The sequence below is a fragment of the Tursiops truncatus genome, chromosome 10 (assembly GCF_011762595.2).
Source record: "Tursiops truncatus isolate mTurTru1 chromosome 10, mTurTru1.mat.Y, whole genome shotgun sequence".
Lineage (NCBI taxonomy): Eukaryota > Metazoa > Chordata > Mammalia > Artiodactyla > Delphinidae > Tursiops > Tursiops truncatus.
This window is the reverse complement of record NC_047043.1, coordinates 12542944-12558938: the sequence shown is the minus strand read 5'-3', so window position 1 is coordinate 12558938 and position 15995 is coordinate 12542944. Positions and strand designations below refer to the sequence as shown.

Sequence of the window (15995 nt, the reverse complement as noted above, 5' to 3'; positions counted from 1 at the left end):
TAAAGACTTAAAAAAAAAAAAAAAATGATCCACAGCAAAAAAAAAAAAGAAAAGAAAAAAAAAAAAAAAGACCTCGAAGATAGGTTAGAGCCATGGTTCTCAAAGTATGGTCCCCAGACAGGTAGCCTCCACGTCATCTGGGAAGTCTGGGTAGGAGAACCTCTGGGTTAGAAAACAAGCAGCAAGGGGCATTGTGCAGGGGTGGTGGCTGGAGTGGAGAGTGTTCAGATAGAGCTGAGGGAATCCACGTACCCAAAGGCCTTGAGCCAAGTGTGTTTGAGCTGGAACGGGACACAGCTGCACCCATCTGTTTATGGATGATCTAGGGCGCCTTTCATGCTGCGCCGGCAGAGTGGAGGCCTTCCGATAGACTGTGCTGCCTGCAGAGCTGAAAATATCTACCGGGCAGCCCTTCACCGAAGTTTACTGACCCCTGATTTAGCAGGTGGGACTGACATTACCTGATGATGGAGCCAAGGGGAGAACACAAGGGCCGCGATATTGGCCAGCCTTCTGTGTTGAGTGGGCAGGGATGGGATAGTTTGAGGGTGGGGTGCTGCCTACCGTGGGTGTTTCTTAACTTTTTTCCAAGTATAGTTGATTTACAATGTTATGTTCCTTGGTATACAGCAAAGTGATTCAGCTGTACATATATATACATTCTTTTTCAGATTCTTTTCCCTTATGGTTTATCATAGGATATTGAATATAATTCCGTGTGCTATGCAGTAGGACCTTGTTGTTTATCCATTCTATATATAATAGTTTGCATCTGCTCATCCCAAACTCCCAATCCATCCCTCCACCACCCCACCCGCCTTGGCAACCACAAGTCTGTTCTCCATGTCTGAGTCTGTTTCTGTTTTGTAGATAAGTTCATCTGTGTCACATTTTAGATTCCACAGATAAGTGATATCATATGGTATTTGTCTTTCTTTTTCTGACTGACTTCACTTAGTATGATAATCTCTAGGTCTATCCATGTTGCTACAAATGGCATTATTTCGTTCTTTTTTATGGCTAAGTAATATTCTATTGTATATATGTACCAGATCTTGTTTATCCATGCATCTGTTAATGGACATTTAGGTTGTTTCCATGTTTTGGCTGTTGTAAATAGTACTGCAACGAACATTGGGGTGCATGTATCTTTTCAAGTTCCAGTGTTTCCAGATACATGCCCAGGAGTGGGATTGCTGGCTCATATGGTAGTTCTATTTTTAGTTTTTTGAGGAACCTCCATACTGTTCTCCCTAGTGGCTGCACCAAGTTACATTGCCACCAGCAGTGCAGGAGGGTTCCCTTTTCTCCACACCCTCGCCAGATGCTTCTTAACTTCTTATGGTTCCCAGTTCTCATTGTGAAAATGCACACAAGTGTAAGAGCTTAGAGACACCCCAAAGTCCAGCCATGGAAAGCGGGCTAACTCTAGCAGGTATTGGGGGGATCCACGTAGCTCCAAGCAGAACTTTGGGGGAAGGGGGCACTGTGAAGTTTCAAAACAAAACTGCAGTTGGTTTGCAAACTTTTAAAATCATGATATGTAATTTAAGTTTTTTTAATTGAGATAAAATATATATAACATAAAATTTACCATTTTAACCATTTTTCAGTCTATATTTCCGTGGCATTAGGCACATTCACATTTTTGTGCAATCGTCACCACTGTCCGGCTCCAGAACTTTTTCATCATCCCAGACTAACTATATACACACTCAACAGTGACTCTGCATTACCCCTCCCCCAGCCCCTGGTAACCTCTGTTTACTTTCTGTCTCTGTGAATTTGCCTGCTCTAGGTGGACCACACACAAGTGGAATCATATAATATTGGTCGTTTTGTGTCTGGCTTCTCCCACTTAGCATAATGTTTTGTGAAGATTTATCCAGCTTATAGTCCGTATCAGAATTTCATTCTGTGGTAAGGCTGAATTACAGTCCATTGTATGGATATACCCCATTTTCTTTGTCCCTTTCTCTGTTGAGGAACACAGCACAACCAGCTTGGACTGTCCCAGGCATGCACACAGCATCCTCTGTGATCTGGAGGAAGTACTTCCTCAAAACTCCGGAGAGGGGCTTCCCTGGTGGCGCAGCGGTTGAGAGTCCGCTTGCCGATGCAGGGGACACGGGTTCGAGCCCTGGTCCAGGAAGATCTCACATGCCGTGGAGCAAGTAAGCACATGCGCCACAGCTGCTGAGCCTGCGCTCTAGAGCCCAAGAGCCAGAACTGCTGAGCCCACAAGCCGCCATTACTGAAGCCCGCGTGCCTAGAGCCCGTGCCCCAGAACAAGAGAAGCCACCGCAATGAGAAGCCCCCTCACCACAATGAAGAGTAGCCCCTGCTCGCCGCAACTAGAGAAAGCACTCGCGGCAATGAAGACCCAATGCAGCGAAAAATAAAAAAAAATAAATAAATTTGTTTAAAAAAAAAACCAAACAACTCTGGAGAGCCAGATGATGGAGCCCAGCCCTGTATTTGGTCTGTTGGGTTGTTCAGCCTCCACGGGGCCTTGGGAGATTTCTAGTAAGTCAGTTCCACACAGCAGACTGAGAACATTGAGACACCAGCAAGTAGCTGATGGGTTGCCCCCATTGCTCCAACACCTGGAACTCTGTACGCAGAAAGGTGACACGCTCAGTGCTGCTTACATGTGTGTGCCACTGGGTAATTGCCACAGGGAGACTTTCCCTATGGGACCCTAAGCCAGATCAGGTTGTCCCAGGCAGTGTTTTCCTCCCTCATTCTGTTCCATTCATCTGCCTGGCCACAGGCCACTGTTTTGGAATGTAGAGGTTTGGATTTATCTGGTCCTTGGCGCATGTTACATTCTTTTCCCTGAACCCCGATGAACTTCATTTATTATGCTTATTTTATTACTTGATCTATTTATTTTAAGTGTATAATCATCATGTGCTATATAAGAAGGAGTTTATGAGCCAATTACAAAGTTAGAGAACAGTTCCCACAAGGCTGCCCTCACTTCTCACACCACTTATAGGTTCTGGGGTGGGGGGAGTCCCCCATACCACCCTCAGATTCATCCATTGACTAGAAGCACAGAGCTCCCTGAAAGCTGCTGTACTCACGTTCACACTTTACTACAGAGAAAGGATACAGGTTAAAATCAACCAAGGAAGAGGCATATAGGGCAGAGGTCTGGAGGGGTCCAGACACGGGGCTTCCAGGTGTCCTCTCCTCGTGGGGTCATGGGGGGCGTTACCTTCTCCCAGTCCTGCAGCGTGACAGTACACACACGGTACTGCCACCCATCGAGGCTCCTCCGAGCCCCGGTGTCTAGAGATTTTCTTGGAGCTCAGTCTCATACCACCCACGTGGTTGATCTTTTATCCTCAGCTCCTCCCGGAGGTTGGGTGCGTAACTTTAGTCTTTTAATTCCTCCAGAGGTTGGCACTGATATCGCCTGGGGCCCAAAGCCCCCCTCATAAATTATACTTTAGACTGGTGGTCAAAGCCCCCAGGCAAACAGACAGACTTCTATAGGCAGGACCTCCCAGTAGCCAAAGACAAAGGCCAGACGTCTGTTTGGGTGAGGTTAATCCTGCACTATATACCAGCCGATCTACCGCCTAATCCGAGAACTGGAACCCAGGTGTTTGCATTAGATGAATCCAGATTTTCATCTTATTTCTGCCATTTATGAGCCATGTAACCTTAGGGGCGTCCCGTAACACGCTGAGCCTCAGTGTGCTGGTCTTTACAATGGGATGATAACACACTGGCTGTTGCTTGTATGAAAAGCGTTGCTATCTATAGTCTACACAAAGAAAGCCCCAGTGGCTTCTGTCATACCTGCTTTGCTGGGTCCCAGGAGGTCTCAGGGCCTTTGTCGCCAAGACGGTGGTAGAGTTGTATAGTGTCCCAGAGACTGGAAGACAACCACAGAAGGGACCCCATCATGGAACTCCCAGGAGGAATGACCTGTTAGTTCAAGATTATACAGAACCTTCCACTTTCCTTCCACCCGCCCACATCAAGGGCAACAAATGCCTCAAGCCTGTCGCAGACTGCCTCAGTTCCAGAAAGGCATTTTTTTTACTTGATGGAGATTTTCGTGTTCTCTGTTTGTAAACTTGGGCCATCTAATCTCCTGGAACCCCAGCACCCTGGTAGTTGAGAGAATCTGACTAAGCCCCCTCCAGCTACCACGGGCCCCTTGCTGTGTGGTGTGTAGCAGAGCTTATGAGAGTGTGTGTGAGAAGACAGCTGGCAGCCTTCCCTGTGGGATGTGGAAAGAAGATTCTGCATTTCCCCACCATGCCTTTGGGGAATTACTCATCTAAGTGCTGTGGAAGAGCAGGCAGAGTGGAACCAGGAACCATTACACTTAACCCTTACAGAGACACGCCAAGCTCGAGTTTAGCATCTCACCTTTCTGTTGATTCTGCTTGTACCTGTGGAGTGGCTTTCATGCTTTTGGGTGTGAATGCGGGCCTGTGCATTGGGAGCTATTGTAACTATAATCCCTTCTACCAGCTGAAGAAAGAAAATAAATTCTCAAACATCCATGGCTTTTTCTTTTGTGTAAATCACAGGTGTGAGGAAAAACCCAGATGCTGGAAAGGATTGAGAGTTTGAAGGTATTGTGTTGATTTGATCACGGAACCAGGAGAGATTAGTGATCCATCAGTGTGGGTGAAAACAAGGGATTCAGGAAGAAGCATTTGCTGAGTTACAGTTAGGATGGTGAGCATTTATTGAGTGTGTGCACGATGCCAGGCACTGTGCATACTAATTCCTCCCCGTTTTATAGGCAGAGATATTACCTATAAGATTACACACTGTTGAGATGCTTACTCTCTAAACTGGACACATATATAATTTGGAGTAAAATAAAAATTACAAGAAAGAGAAAGATTCCATAGGCAGTAGGAGTGAGGCCAGGGTTGTTGGTTTTTTTTTTCTTTTTTAATTTTTATGCAACTTGTAAAGGTTACTTTCCATTTACGGTTACCACAAAATATTGGCTCTATTTCCCGTGTTGTACAAGACATCCTTGAGCCTATCTTACACCCAAAAGTTTGTACCTCCCCCTCCTCCACCCCTATATTGCCTCTCTCTCCTTTGCACTGGTAGCCACCAGTTTGTTCTCTCTATCTGTGAGCCTGCTTCTTTTATGTTGTATTCACTAGTTTGTTGTTGTTTTAGATTCCACATATAAGCAGTATCATTCTGTATTTCTTTCTCTGTCTTACCTCACTTAGCATAATGCCCCCCCTCGTCTGTCCATGTTGCTGCAAATGGCAAAGTTTCATTCTTTTTCAGGGCCAAGTAGTATTCCATTGTATAAATATACCACATCTTCTTTATCCATTCATCTGTTGATGGACAGTTAGGTTGTTTCCATATCTTGGCTATTGTAAATAACGCTGCTATGAACATTGGGGTGCGTATATCTTTCCAAATGAGTGTTTTGGGAGTTCTTTCAGATATATGCCCAGGAATGAGATTGTTGGATCATATGGTAGTTCTAGTTTTAGTTTTTTGAGAAACGTGCATACTGTTTCCCACAATGGCTGCACCAGTTTACATTCCCACCAGCAGTGCAGGAGGGTCCCCTTTTCTCCATGTCCCCGCTGTCCTCGACAGCACTTGTTATTTGTAGATGAAGCCAGGCTTTGAACTTGTCCTTTACCTACACCCCAGCCTATTCTTTCTACTACTCTGTGTCCTCCCCCTACTGGTACTAGTAAGAATATTAATTTGTTACCTTCCTATCAGTAATAATAATGTTTTATCCTGATATTCCAATGATGCCCATGGAAGTGAGTGCTGAACGACTTCTGAAGTGAGATTTCTCACTGTTGTGCTAAGAACATTCGATCAAGAGTCAAAAATTGACAGATCCTTGTCTCCTAACCCCAATTCTAACCATGTTACTGTGGCCAGTTCTTTGCATCTCGTCACAGCAGTCCCTCTGTCCTTAAAACAATTCACTCAGGAGCAGGGTGAGAACTGCTATGGGGTCATGGAAAGCACCTATGGTTCCCAGCCTCCAGCCAGAGTGGTGGGTAAACAGAGGTGCCCGTGTCCCGGGGTAGCTAATCTGGCACACACAGCCCTTGAGAGCAGAAGGGCATTTGCTTACGTATTGAACCAGGGAAGGTCTTGACAGAAAAGCATTTCCGGCTTTTCTTAAAAACTCAAACTTGACGTCTCTTGGACAATCCATTTGGGACCGGTTTCAGTCCAGATGGATATCCCTTCAAGTGATTATTTTTCCTTGAGCCTTTCCAGGAGTTCCAGCACGGGCAGGCTGCCAGGGGACACTGGCTGCTCAGATGCTGTGGCGACATCCCACATGAGCCAGGGACAGCCCAGCCCAGCTGTGGGCCTTGCCCCTCTGCCCTCCTCTCTCAGGCCTGACCTCCTGCGGACACAGAAGTGGGCCACATCCCCGTGCGGTGGACCCACCCAGAGGACAGATCTCCCTGTTTTTCCAGAGGTGGCAAAACCCACTAGGAACACCCCCCGGTGTCACAATCGTCACGTGGATGAGATACGATAATGGCAGAAGCCAGGAACGAAGGAGGAGCTTCACCCAGGCTTGAGGAAGCCTGTCACTCTAGTATGCTGACGTTAGAAGCAGATGAGGGAGCACGACTTAGGGAGGAGGGAGACCGGGGGGGCGGGGTTAGCTCCATGCCAAGCAGAGGAGTTCAGTGGAGGAAGGGCAGCAGAGCGGCTGTGCGTCTTGAAGAGTCCCCTCCAGCATCTTTCCATCAAGGAGATGGAGATGTGATCAGAACAGTGACTCCGAGTCAGTTTGTTGCCCTCAGAGCTTCCCTGAGCCAGGGAACACCCAAATGCAACTGTATTCTTACAGGTGGATTTAATTTTTTTTAATTATTACATTTAGTCACTGTATTCATTGCCCCCAAATCTATAGATGAACAGGGCCCCCCCAAACTGTTATTCTTGGTGCTAATAATATAAAGAGAGGGACTCTTTTCTCCTGCCTGTCCTCATTCCACTAACATCTCAGCTGTAGATGGTCATGGCAGATCCCTGCCTTCCCAGCCCTGTGTGGCATGTGTCACTTCACTGACTGAAGGGTCCTGCACCCTGATGCAGACTTGAACTTGCTTTTGGTGACCCTAGAGGGAGAGAGAGCTTGTTTACACAGCGTGATAGCATCCAGGGCTCTCCACCTCTGACTCTGTAGGATTTTCCCTCTGAGGTTTCAGCGCTGCTGTGCCCTGGATCACCACTAGGTGGGCTCATTGAGCCTGGTGCTGGGTGATGTGCTAGGGGGTCCCTGCTGGCAAGCCTGTGAAGTATGAAGATCTCTCTCTCACTTCCTTAATCAACTCCGCCTCTAACACGGTATGCCACGCCCCCTGCAGTCCCTGATTAGTGCTAGGTGGAGTGCAGCGGTGCCCTGTACGTTTTCTCCCCCTCTCATCCCTATGATTGTGTCTCTCTTCCACATGGGACCATCAGTTCGTGTCTCCAAACTCTGCCTCAACACTTGGGATGCCACGGGGATCCCTACCTCATGAGGCAGCCCAGCTCATTTTAACAGTTCTAATTACTTTCTCATTTCTACTGTATATAGTCGTTGCTCAGTATTTGCGGGGGATTGGTTCCAGGAGCCCCCGATGCTCGAGCTCCCTGGTCGACGTTCCATGTAGGTCGTTCTGCGTCCTCAAATTCAGCCAGCTGCAGATGATGTAGTACTGCAGGTATTTATTGAAACAAAAATCCCCGTATAAGTGGACCTGCGCGGTTCAAACCCGTGTTGTTCAAGGGTCAGCTGTGTATCAATGTAATTTGGAGGTCAGTTCTGCTCTCCTGCCTTCCACGGAGGGCCCTTTATAGATCTGAGCATTGCACCTCTGCTCCGGCTTTTTTCTGTCCCCCAGGCCACACATCTTCAGTTGCCTCAGCTGTTACTTACCTGTCTTGGGTCCAGACCTCCCACTAACCCCATCGCTCCACCCTGGGCATGCCCGCCAGTGTCCCCTTGCCTCAGGACTTTGTGGCTTTACCAGTGCCGTATGCTCCTGCAGTATTCATTCCATTATTGGGAATACTGTGCTTTTTAAAATGAAGCTTATAGTTACGCCAGCTTTTAGGCACCATACCCAACTGTTGGTTCATATTGAATGGATGGTCAAACAGAAATTCCTGGGCTCTTTGATGTGAACTATTCTTAAGTCAGGTTGCTCCAACCCTGCTATTAGACTAATTGAGCCATTGAAACCAAGGGCAGGGCGTGTATATTTATTCTCGTTCATCTTTATTTTTTTGGTTTTGTGCCATCACTTCCAGCTTCTCAGGATATGTTTGAATATTAATTGCAGTAATATATTAAGCATCCCTTTTAGCCTTCTGTTACCTCTGAATATGATAACCAAAACACTAATAAAATGGTGAACAGAATAGAACTGAAAATAGAGTTCTGGCATACCATTTGCCCCATGCTGACACTGAATAATTAAGGTCCACTGTACATACTAGAAACAAGGTAAGTGTTTGATGAATGAATATGTGATCCACTTCCTTTGGGGCATTCTTGTTCAGTCAACCATGAAGGTATCTAATTACGCTATCATCCAACCCACCCTTCTCCATCCCAGAAACCTCAAGGATATCAGAGTTGGGCCTGTTTTTAATATTTAACCTAAATGAAGTGCCCTTGCACTACACAGATCTTCCTGTGTAATAATTTAGTAAAGCAAGAGGTTTGCATGTCAGGACTTCAAGAATCCTTGCCTAGTGACCTCTCCCATCAGGTCCAGGTGTTCTGTCTTTTAAATGGTCATATGGTTTTTCCAGAACTGACACAAGCTCACCAGGCTGCATTTCCTCCTCTTTAAAACCGAAACCACGTCTCTGCTGTGCATGGACATACATGCCAGACAGTCATGGGTTTCACTCAAACTGAGAAACTCGCAGGATGGAGGGTGCTGGGCAGAGCAACCTAGTTTATTGCCCTGACCTTGGAATGCATTTTTAGGACTGTATGTATCAGATTCTAGGAGTGTCTTCCATTCAGAGCAGTTGGTTGTTATTTACAGGACTCGGAATCAGTGGGGATCATCTCATTTTCCTAACACTTCCAAAGCAATCTGAATCCATGTTAATGGGGGTGGGGGGGGGGGCTCTGGGGATTTTTGAATGATATCAAAGATATAAATATCTTCCTTTATTAAAGTCTGTTTTTTCTCCTGGAGATGATGGAATTATACATAAAATGTACAATAACAGCCTTTTTGAAGTGTATTTCCTTATAGTTCTTGAAGATGGAAAGAGCCAGAAGAAAAGGAGCATCTGTTACTTAGAACTGTATTGGGTCTAGGTGACCCCCAAGTAAACAGCTGAGTTCTCCCTAAATATTAGCTGCTTATCTCCCAGGCTCCATCGATTCTGTTTGCTCACAGCACCTAGTTTGGTTTCCCAGCACCTACTCCATCCGAAGAGGCTCCAGACGTTTACTTTACTTAGAAGCTTATGCAGACAAGCTGAGTTTCTCACACCTTGCTGTGCATGTGAATCATCTGGAGGTGTTGTTAAAATGCAGACACTGAAATCAGGAGGTTTGGGTGGGGCCTGAGGTTCTGCTTTTCTAAAGCTGCCGGGGGAGCTAGTCTGAGGACCACACTTGGAATAGCAAGGTCTTATTGCCACTGAGCTAAATTTTAAGATACTGATGAGAGAGATACAAATATAGATATAAAGATGCTTAAGATGGATGTATTCAGAACAGCGATTAGCAGGCAAATTGTATGTAGTCAACCCTAAATAAATTTGTCTCGATCCATCTATTAATTCCCTGTTGACTTCCCCTTTCCTAATAATAATGTTGAAACCTATGATCTGCATGTGTGGCTCTTCGGTAACTTAGCAGTTATACAGTGGTGTGTGGCCCCGTGTCTCTTGTTGTGACAGGTACATCCGGAGGTGAACTCCGGGACCCAGGTGAACCACTGGTGCGTTTCAGCACTGAAAAGGCAATGAGGGACATGCAGCTAGAAAGAGACCCTAAAAGCAGACATCCACTCTCCTTTTTTCTTCTCTTCTTCCTAGTCTCTCTCTTTCTCCCTTCCTTTTCCCTGCTGTACTTTGCACCTTCGCAATTTACCTCTCTGTTCTTTTAATTTATGAACTATCATCCAATGTACCAGGGACATGGTGGCGTCCTGTGGCGCCCTCTCGTGGTTCACTGAAAATACAGCAAGATACAGTCCCTATCCTCACGATGATTTCCCCTGATGAGAGATACAGACAGTATAGAGAGCTAATGAAACACAGAGAAAGGGACACATGCCCCAGAACTAGAGAGACGCGACTCCTCCAAGCTGCGCTGGTAAATAGGAGACAAGGTCCTCCTAAAGGTAGGAGGAGGGAGTGTTGAAATTTGTATCAGTTTGGCCCCAGGTCGCTCCAGTTAATCTTTGTATCCTTGATTTATCATTTGTATTATCTGGAAAAGATGTTTATCAATGGACAGCTTTTCAGAAGAGTATATTTGAATCTGTGTGGTAAGGCCGATATGGTCCTAGTTGGTCCATTAGCAGAAGACCAGCCATGGAATCTATACTGAGATCTTTAGGGCCAACTGAGTCAGCCAGTGTCTTTCAAAAAACAACACAGTGTAAATAAACCAAGGCACTGCCGAGAACCAAGTCAGCATTCGTATTCAGATTCACTAAAGCTGAGTTCTTTTTTTAAAAGTACCTTCAGAGGGGTTTTCTAGGTTTGTGTATGGTGCATTCGGTTGTACAGCAGTTTTACATTTGCATTGCTAATGGACCTCTTTCTGAATGCATTTGACATTTTACTTGGCTTTGAAAGGACTTTTATGCCGCTATTTTTTCTTCCCTAGAGCTGCCTTGGGCTAATTAACCTAGTGCCTTACTGGCTGGGCCTACTGTATTCTCATTCCGGATTCTGACATACTACTCTTGCATGAACTTCCCTAATGAAATCCTGTGGGGTTTTATTGGATCAGTGCTGCTGTGGAGCCAGCAGGGGGCGCATGGAACAGTTCGCTTTGAGTCCATCTCCTAAATGACTTTCCTTTGCTAGTCTGTGTGGGAACAGAGTTTATGCAGTTCTTTCTTAGCGTGACTTAAAACCTAGAGATAAAAGATCAGTATCAGTACTTTTTAAGTAGTCAAAAGGGGCAGCTGTTTTCAGTTTTTGTAGTTTAATTTTATTCTATCATTGTTTTGAAAATAGCACTGTCATCTTAATCTATTTGCACATATTGGGTGTAAATTACATGCCATGCATTTCATAAGAGAAGGCTATACAGAATGGAGTTATCTGGGACTTACAGAGCCCTAGGTCGGGGAGGGTAGTGCTGAAAACTGCTGCCTTAATAGTGTCTGTTTTAACATCAGACTATAGAAAAGCGGATCTGTGTAGGAGAAATGCTAAAAACCCAGGGCCTGGAATTCCCAGAGCCTGATCCAGGGCTTCCCGGGGTCACAGCGCGTGACATGGCTCACGGCTGCAGCTGCTGCCTGTAGGCTGCCCTCACAACTGCCGCCTGTAAGCCTGGTCCCTGTTGGTTCCATTGATGATCTGCCTCTTGCCAGGTGGGCATCTGTCTGCCTACACAGTCATGGTAACAGAGTTCTGTGGTTCCTGAAAGACTGAGATTAGGTGTCCATGAAAACTGGCTCCAGGCTCGCTACTTGTATGTCCAGGTTGAAACACTCGGGCCTGATTGGTCCAGCAGAGGTTTCATCTCTAGGGTTGAGGGTAGATTGGTTCTTTATGGAGCGTGTGGAGAGAAAATTCAAAGACCACTTGGAAAGGAAGTGAGAGGCAGAGGTAGAGCAAGCGTAAAGCCACCCTCGTTAAGCACACCCGCGGTGCCTCAGCCTGGTTATTGCATTTTTTTAAAACCATAACCATGTTCCTGTTTTAACTGTCCAACAGATTCCTTTTGGCTTTCTGTTAACCATGTGAGTAGCTGTACTGGGAGTTGTTTGGAAACTTGTAGAGAACACGATTATTTGGGGCTCCCTCTGCTGAGTTGGCCTGTGTATAGTGTGTGTGCACGTGCGTGCATGCGTGTGTTAGGGAGGAGAGAATCGTTGTAGATCCAGTATGGACCCAGAGTCAGTGGAATCTCTCAGGAGCGCCTTTGGCAGAGGAGGACTCAGACACAAGGTATGAAGTCCGCTGAGGATTTCCGTTCCTAACCTTGTCCTCCCAGTGCCTGGCTCAGAGGGTAGGTCTGGCTGACCTTCACCGGTGTCACCCACCTTGTGGGCATCGTTTGATTGCCCAGCGAGGTAAAGAAGAGCTAAGGTGTGGGAGTGGCATTTCTGGAAACGAAACTAAGAAACGCATTGTCTACCTTCTGGAAAGAGAAAAAGAGAAGAGGGTCTTGAGAGAGGTGTCTTAGGAGACTTGCTAAATCCATAAAAAAGAGGTTTTGACTTGCTGCATGTTGTAATGATCTTGCTGACGTCCTAAACAGTGCGGCCGGCCAGCGTTTTACCTGCTCTAATGTGGGGACGGGCGGGGGCGGGGGTGTGTTTGGAATTCACGTTGACACCAGAAGCTTAGTCTCAATCTCGAGGAGGACGTTCTTTTCCGGTGCTGATGTTCTGATCGCCTCTCTCCTCCCTCTCCTCTTCCCCTTGTCCCGACCCTCTTCCTTTTCCCAGATTCCAGGGCGGCTGCTGGCGGATCGCACCCACAGGGAGATGATTCCTCATGAAGAGCCTGGATCCCCTACAGAAATCAAATGTGACTTTCCGTTTATCAGACTGAAAGCAGAGCCAGCCAGAGAGTGAAACGGTCACCGTGGAGGGGGGACGGCGAAAAATGAAATCCAACCAAGAGCGCAGTAACGAATGCCTGCCTCCCAAGAAGCGCGAGATCCCCGCCACCAGCCGGCCCTCGGAGGACAAGGCCACGGCTGTGCCCAGCGACAACCACCGCGCGGAGGGTGTGGCATGGCTCCCGGGCCACGCGAGCGGCCGGGGCCACGCGGGCGGGCGGCTAGGGCCGGCGGGGCCCCCGGCAGAGCTCGGTTTACAGCAGGGAATAGGTTTACACAAAGCGCTGTCCGCGGGGCTGGACTACTCCCCGCCCAGCGCGCCCCGGTCCGTCCCGGCGACCACGACGATGCCCGCGTACCCGCCCCCGCAGTCCGGGGCCCCGGTGTCGCCCGTGCAGTACGCCCACCTGCCGCATACCTTACAGTTCATCGGCTCTTCCCAGTACGGCGGGCCCTACGCCGGCTTCATCCCTTCTCAGCTGATCTCCCCCACGGCCAGCCCCGTCACCAGTGCGGTGGCCTCGGCCGCGGGGGCCGCCACTCCATCCCAGCGCTCCCAGCTGGAGGCCTATTCTACCCTGCTGGCCAACATGGGCGGCCTGAGCCAAGCCTCGGGACACAAGGCTGAGCAGCAGCAGCACTTGGGCAGGACCGCGGGGCTCCTGCCCCCCGGGTCCCCACCACCCACCCAGCAGAACCAGTACATGCACATCTCCAGCTCTCCGCAGAGCGCCGCGCGCCCGGCCTCCCCGCCGGCCATCCCCGTCCACCTGCACCCGCACCAGACGATGATCCCGCACACGCTCACCCTGGGGCCCTCCCCGCAGGTCGTCGTGCAGTACACCGACTCCGGCAGCCACTTTGTCACCCGTGAGGCCACCAAGAAAGCCGAGAGCAGCCGGCTGCAGCAGGGCGCGCAGGCCAAGGAGATCCTGAACGGGGAGATGGAGAAGGGCCGCAGGTACGGGGCACCCACCGCGGCCGACCTGGGCCTGGTGAAGGCGGGCGGCAAGGCCGTTCCCCACCCGTACGAGTCCAGGCACGTGGTGGTCCACCCCAGCCCTGCCGACTACGGCAGCCGCGACTCCTCCGGGGTGCGGGCCTCTGTGATGGTCCTGCCCAACAGTAGCACCCCTGCCGCCGACCTGGAGGTGCAGCAGGTCACCCACCGAGAGGCCTCCCCCTCCGCCCTCAACGACAAAAGCGGCCTGCACCTAGGGAAGCCCGGGCACCGGTCCTACGCGCTGTCTCCCCAGCAGGCCCTGGGCCCTGAAGGCGTGAAGGCCGCCGCCGTCGCCACGCTGTCCCCCCACACGGTCATTCAGACCACACACAGTGCTTCGGAGCCCCTCCCGGTGGGACTGCCGGCCACTGCCTTCTACGCAGGGACTCAGCCGCCCGTCATCGGCTACCTGAGCAGCCAGCAGCAAGCGATCACCTACGCCGGCGGCCTGCCCCCGCACCTGGTCCTCCCCGGCACCCAGCCCCTGCTCATCCCTGTGGGCAGCGCTGACATGGAGGGGTCGGGGGCGGCCTCGGCCATCGTCACGTCGTCGCCCCAGTTTGCTGCAGTGCCTCACACATTCGTCACCACCGCCCTTCCCAAGAGCGAGAACTTCAGCCCCGAGGCCCTGGTCACCCAGGCCGCCTACCCAGCCATGGTGCAGGCGCAGATCCACCTGCCCGTGGTGCAGTCGGTGGCATCCCCTGCAGCCGCGCCCCCTACGCTGCCTCCCTACTTCATGAAAGGCTCCATCATCCAGCTGGCCAACGGGGAGCTGAAGAAGGTGGAGGACTTAAAAACGGAAGACTTCATCCAGAGTGCAGAGATCAGCAACGACCTGAAGATCGACTCCAGCACTGTGGAGAGGATCGAGGACAGCCACAGCCCGGGCGTCGCCGTGATACAGTTCGCTGTCGGGGATCACCGAGCACAGGTAACGTTCATCCGGATCACACAGGTAGGGGGACACCCCGCCGCACCACCTTCACCGCTTCCCGGCAGTGAATTTCTTCCGAGAGGCAGACCTGTCAGTGGCTGTGGGGATGGATGATGGAGGGTTTTTATTCACACCTGGAAGTTAGACTCGTCACGTTTCCCAACCACGTTCTCTAAGAGAATTAAGCCCTCGTACACCAAAGCACCTGCTGTTTGTAATGAATTAACTTCTCTGTGTCTAGAGTGGGGCTGGTCAGGTACCGTTCTTGGGACAATTAAGAAGATCGCCACTCAAGCTATTTTTTTGTTCTGTGGTTTAGATGAGGAACCCTGATTAAGAAAAGTCATCTGTTCCCCTCCCCCCCTTCTTTTGGTCAGGAAAGGACAGTGCTGGTTAAGGTGAGAACGTTAAGTGCCCAGAGTGGCCACACCCCATGACATGTCTTTGTTGTAAAATGTAGGTTTTGTTATTATTTAGGTATGGTGAGGCCAACAGGTGAGAATACAACAGCCATTGAAAAGATAGTTTGTTATACTCAGATGCCAAGAGGAGGGTTTGTGTCGTGCCATGTGGGGCCACGTGGGGAAGCACCAGGGTCAGTCAGGAGGCACTGAGATTGAGAAACCATGGGCAAGAGCCTTGATCGTGGTTTCAGGGGGAAGGAGTGGGTGAGGCAGGGTAGGCAGACTTCGGATTGGCCAGTTGGAATCATTTCAGCAGGCCCTGGGCACAGGAGCTGTCCCTGGGTGTCTGGTACCTGGCCCTGGGGTGATCAGGGCTGGTGGACAGTGGCCCAGAGAGTGAAAGCTCCACAGAGGAGGTGGCTGGGTTGTGGGTGTTTGCTTTGCATATGACGGACGTTCTCCCAGGCAGGTGAGCTGTCAGCTGTCTCTAGCAATGAGCTAACCCAGGGAGGCACAGTCCATCCAGAGTCAACAAGGCCCCAGGATGTCAAAGCATCAGATATAGAGAATGAAAGGCGTGGTTAATATCGTCTGCAAAGTCAGGGCTGTCCCAGGTGAGCTCCTGGACTTCTGATATATAGGAACCCCAAGGACCAGATGTAGCCAAGCTGAGTCATGTTAAAACTGGAACTGTGATGAGCTCTCTTAGTTTCCATGGGTTCCTTCAGTCCACTCTTCTCCAGTTTCTTAAATCACTTGAATGCGTTTATTCTGCCCATGTGTACGAAACAGCAGTTTCACTGCCTAGCTTGCTTGGAGTCAATCAGGTTTGGCCCTGAGGCCAGGAACTGCCCTGGTGGATGGTAGAGACTCACTCCCTCT

The 15995-nt window shown here is 49.4% G+C and overlaps 1 protein-coding gene across 30 annotated transcripts in view; it reads left to right on the top strand.

Annotated features, from left to right (window-relative positions):
• The window catches only part of ATXN1 (ataxin 1), a 398514-nt gene that overhangs the window by 361479 nt on the left and 21040 nt on the right, over nucleotides 1-15995 (top strand). For all 30 annotated transcript variants that reach the window (XM_073810355.1, XM_033863859.2, XM_073810369.1 and 27 more), the window contains one exon: nucleotides 12654-14706. In XM_073810355.1, coding sequence (XP_073666456.1) covers nucleotides 12814-14706 — 1893 coding nt within the window. In that variant the 5' untranslated portion in view covers nucleotides 12654-12813. The remainder of the gene's footprint in view (nucleotides 1-12653; nucleotides 14707-15995) is intronic.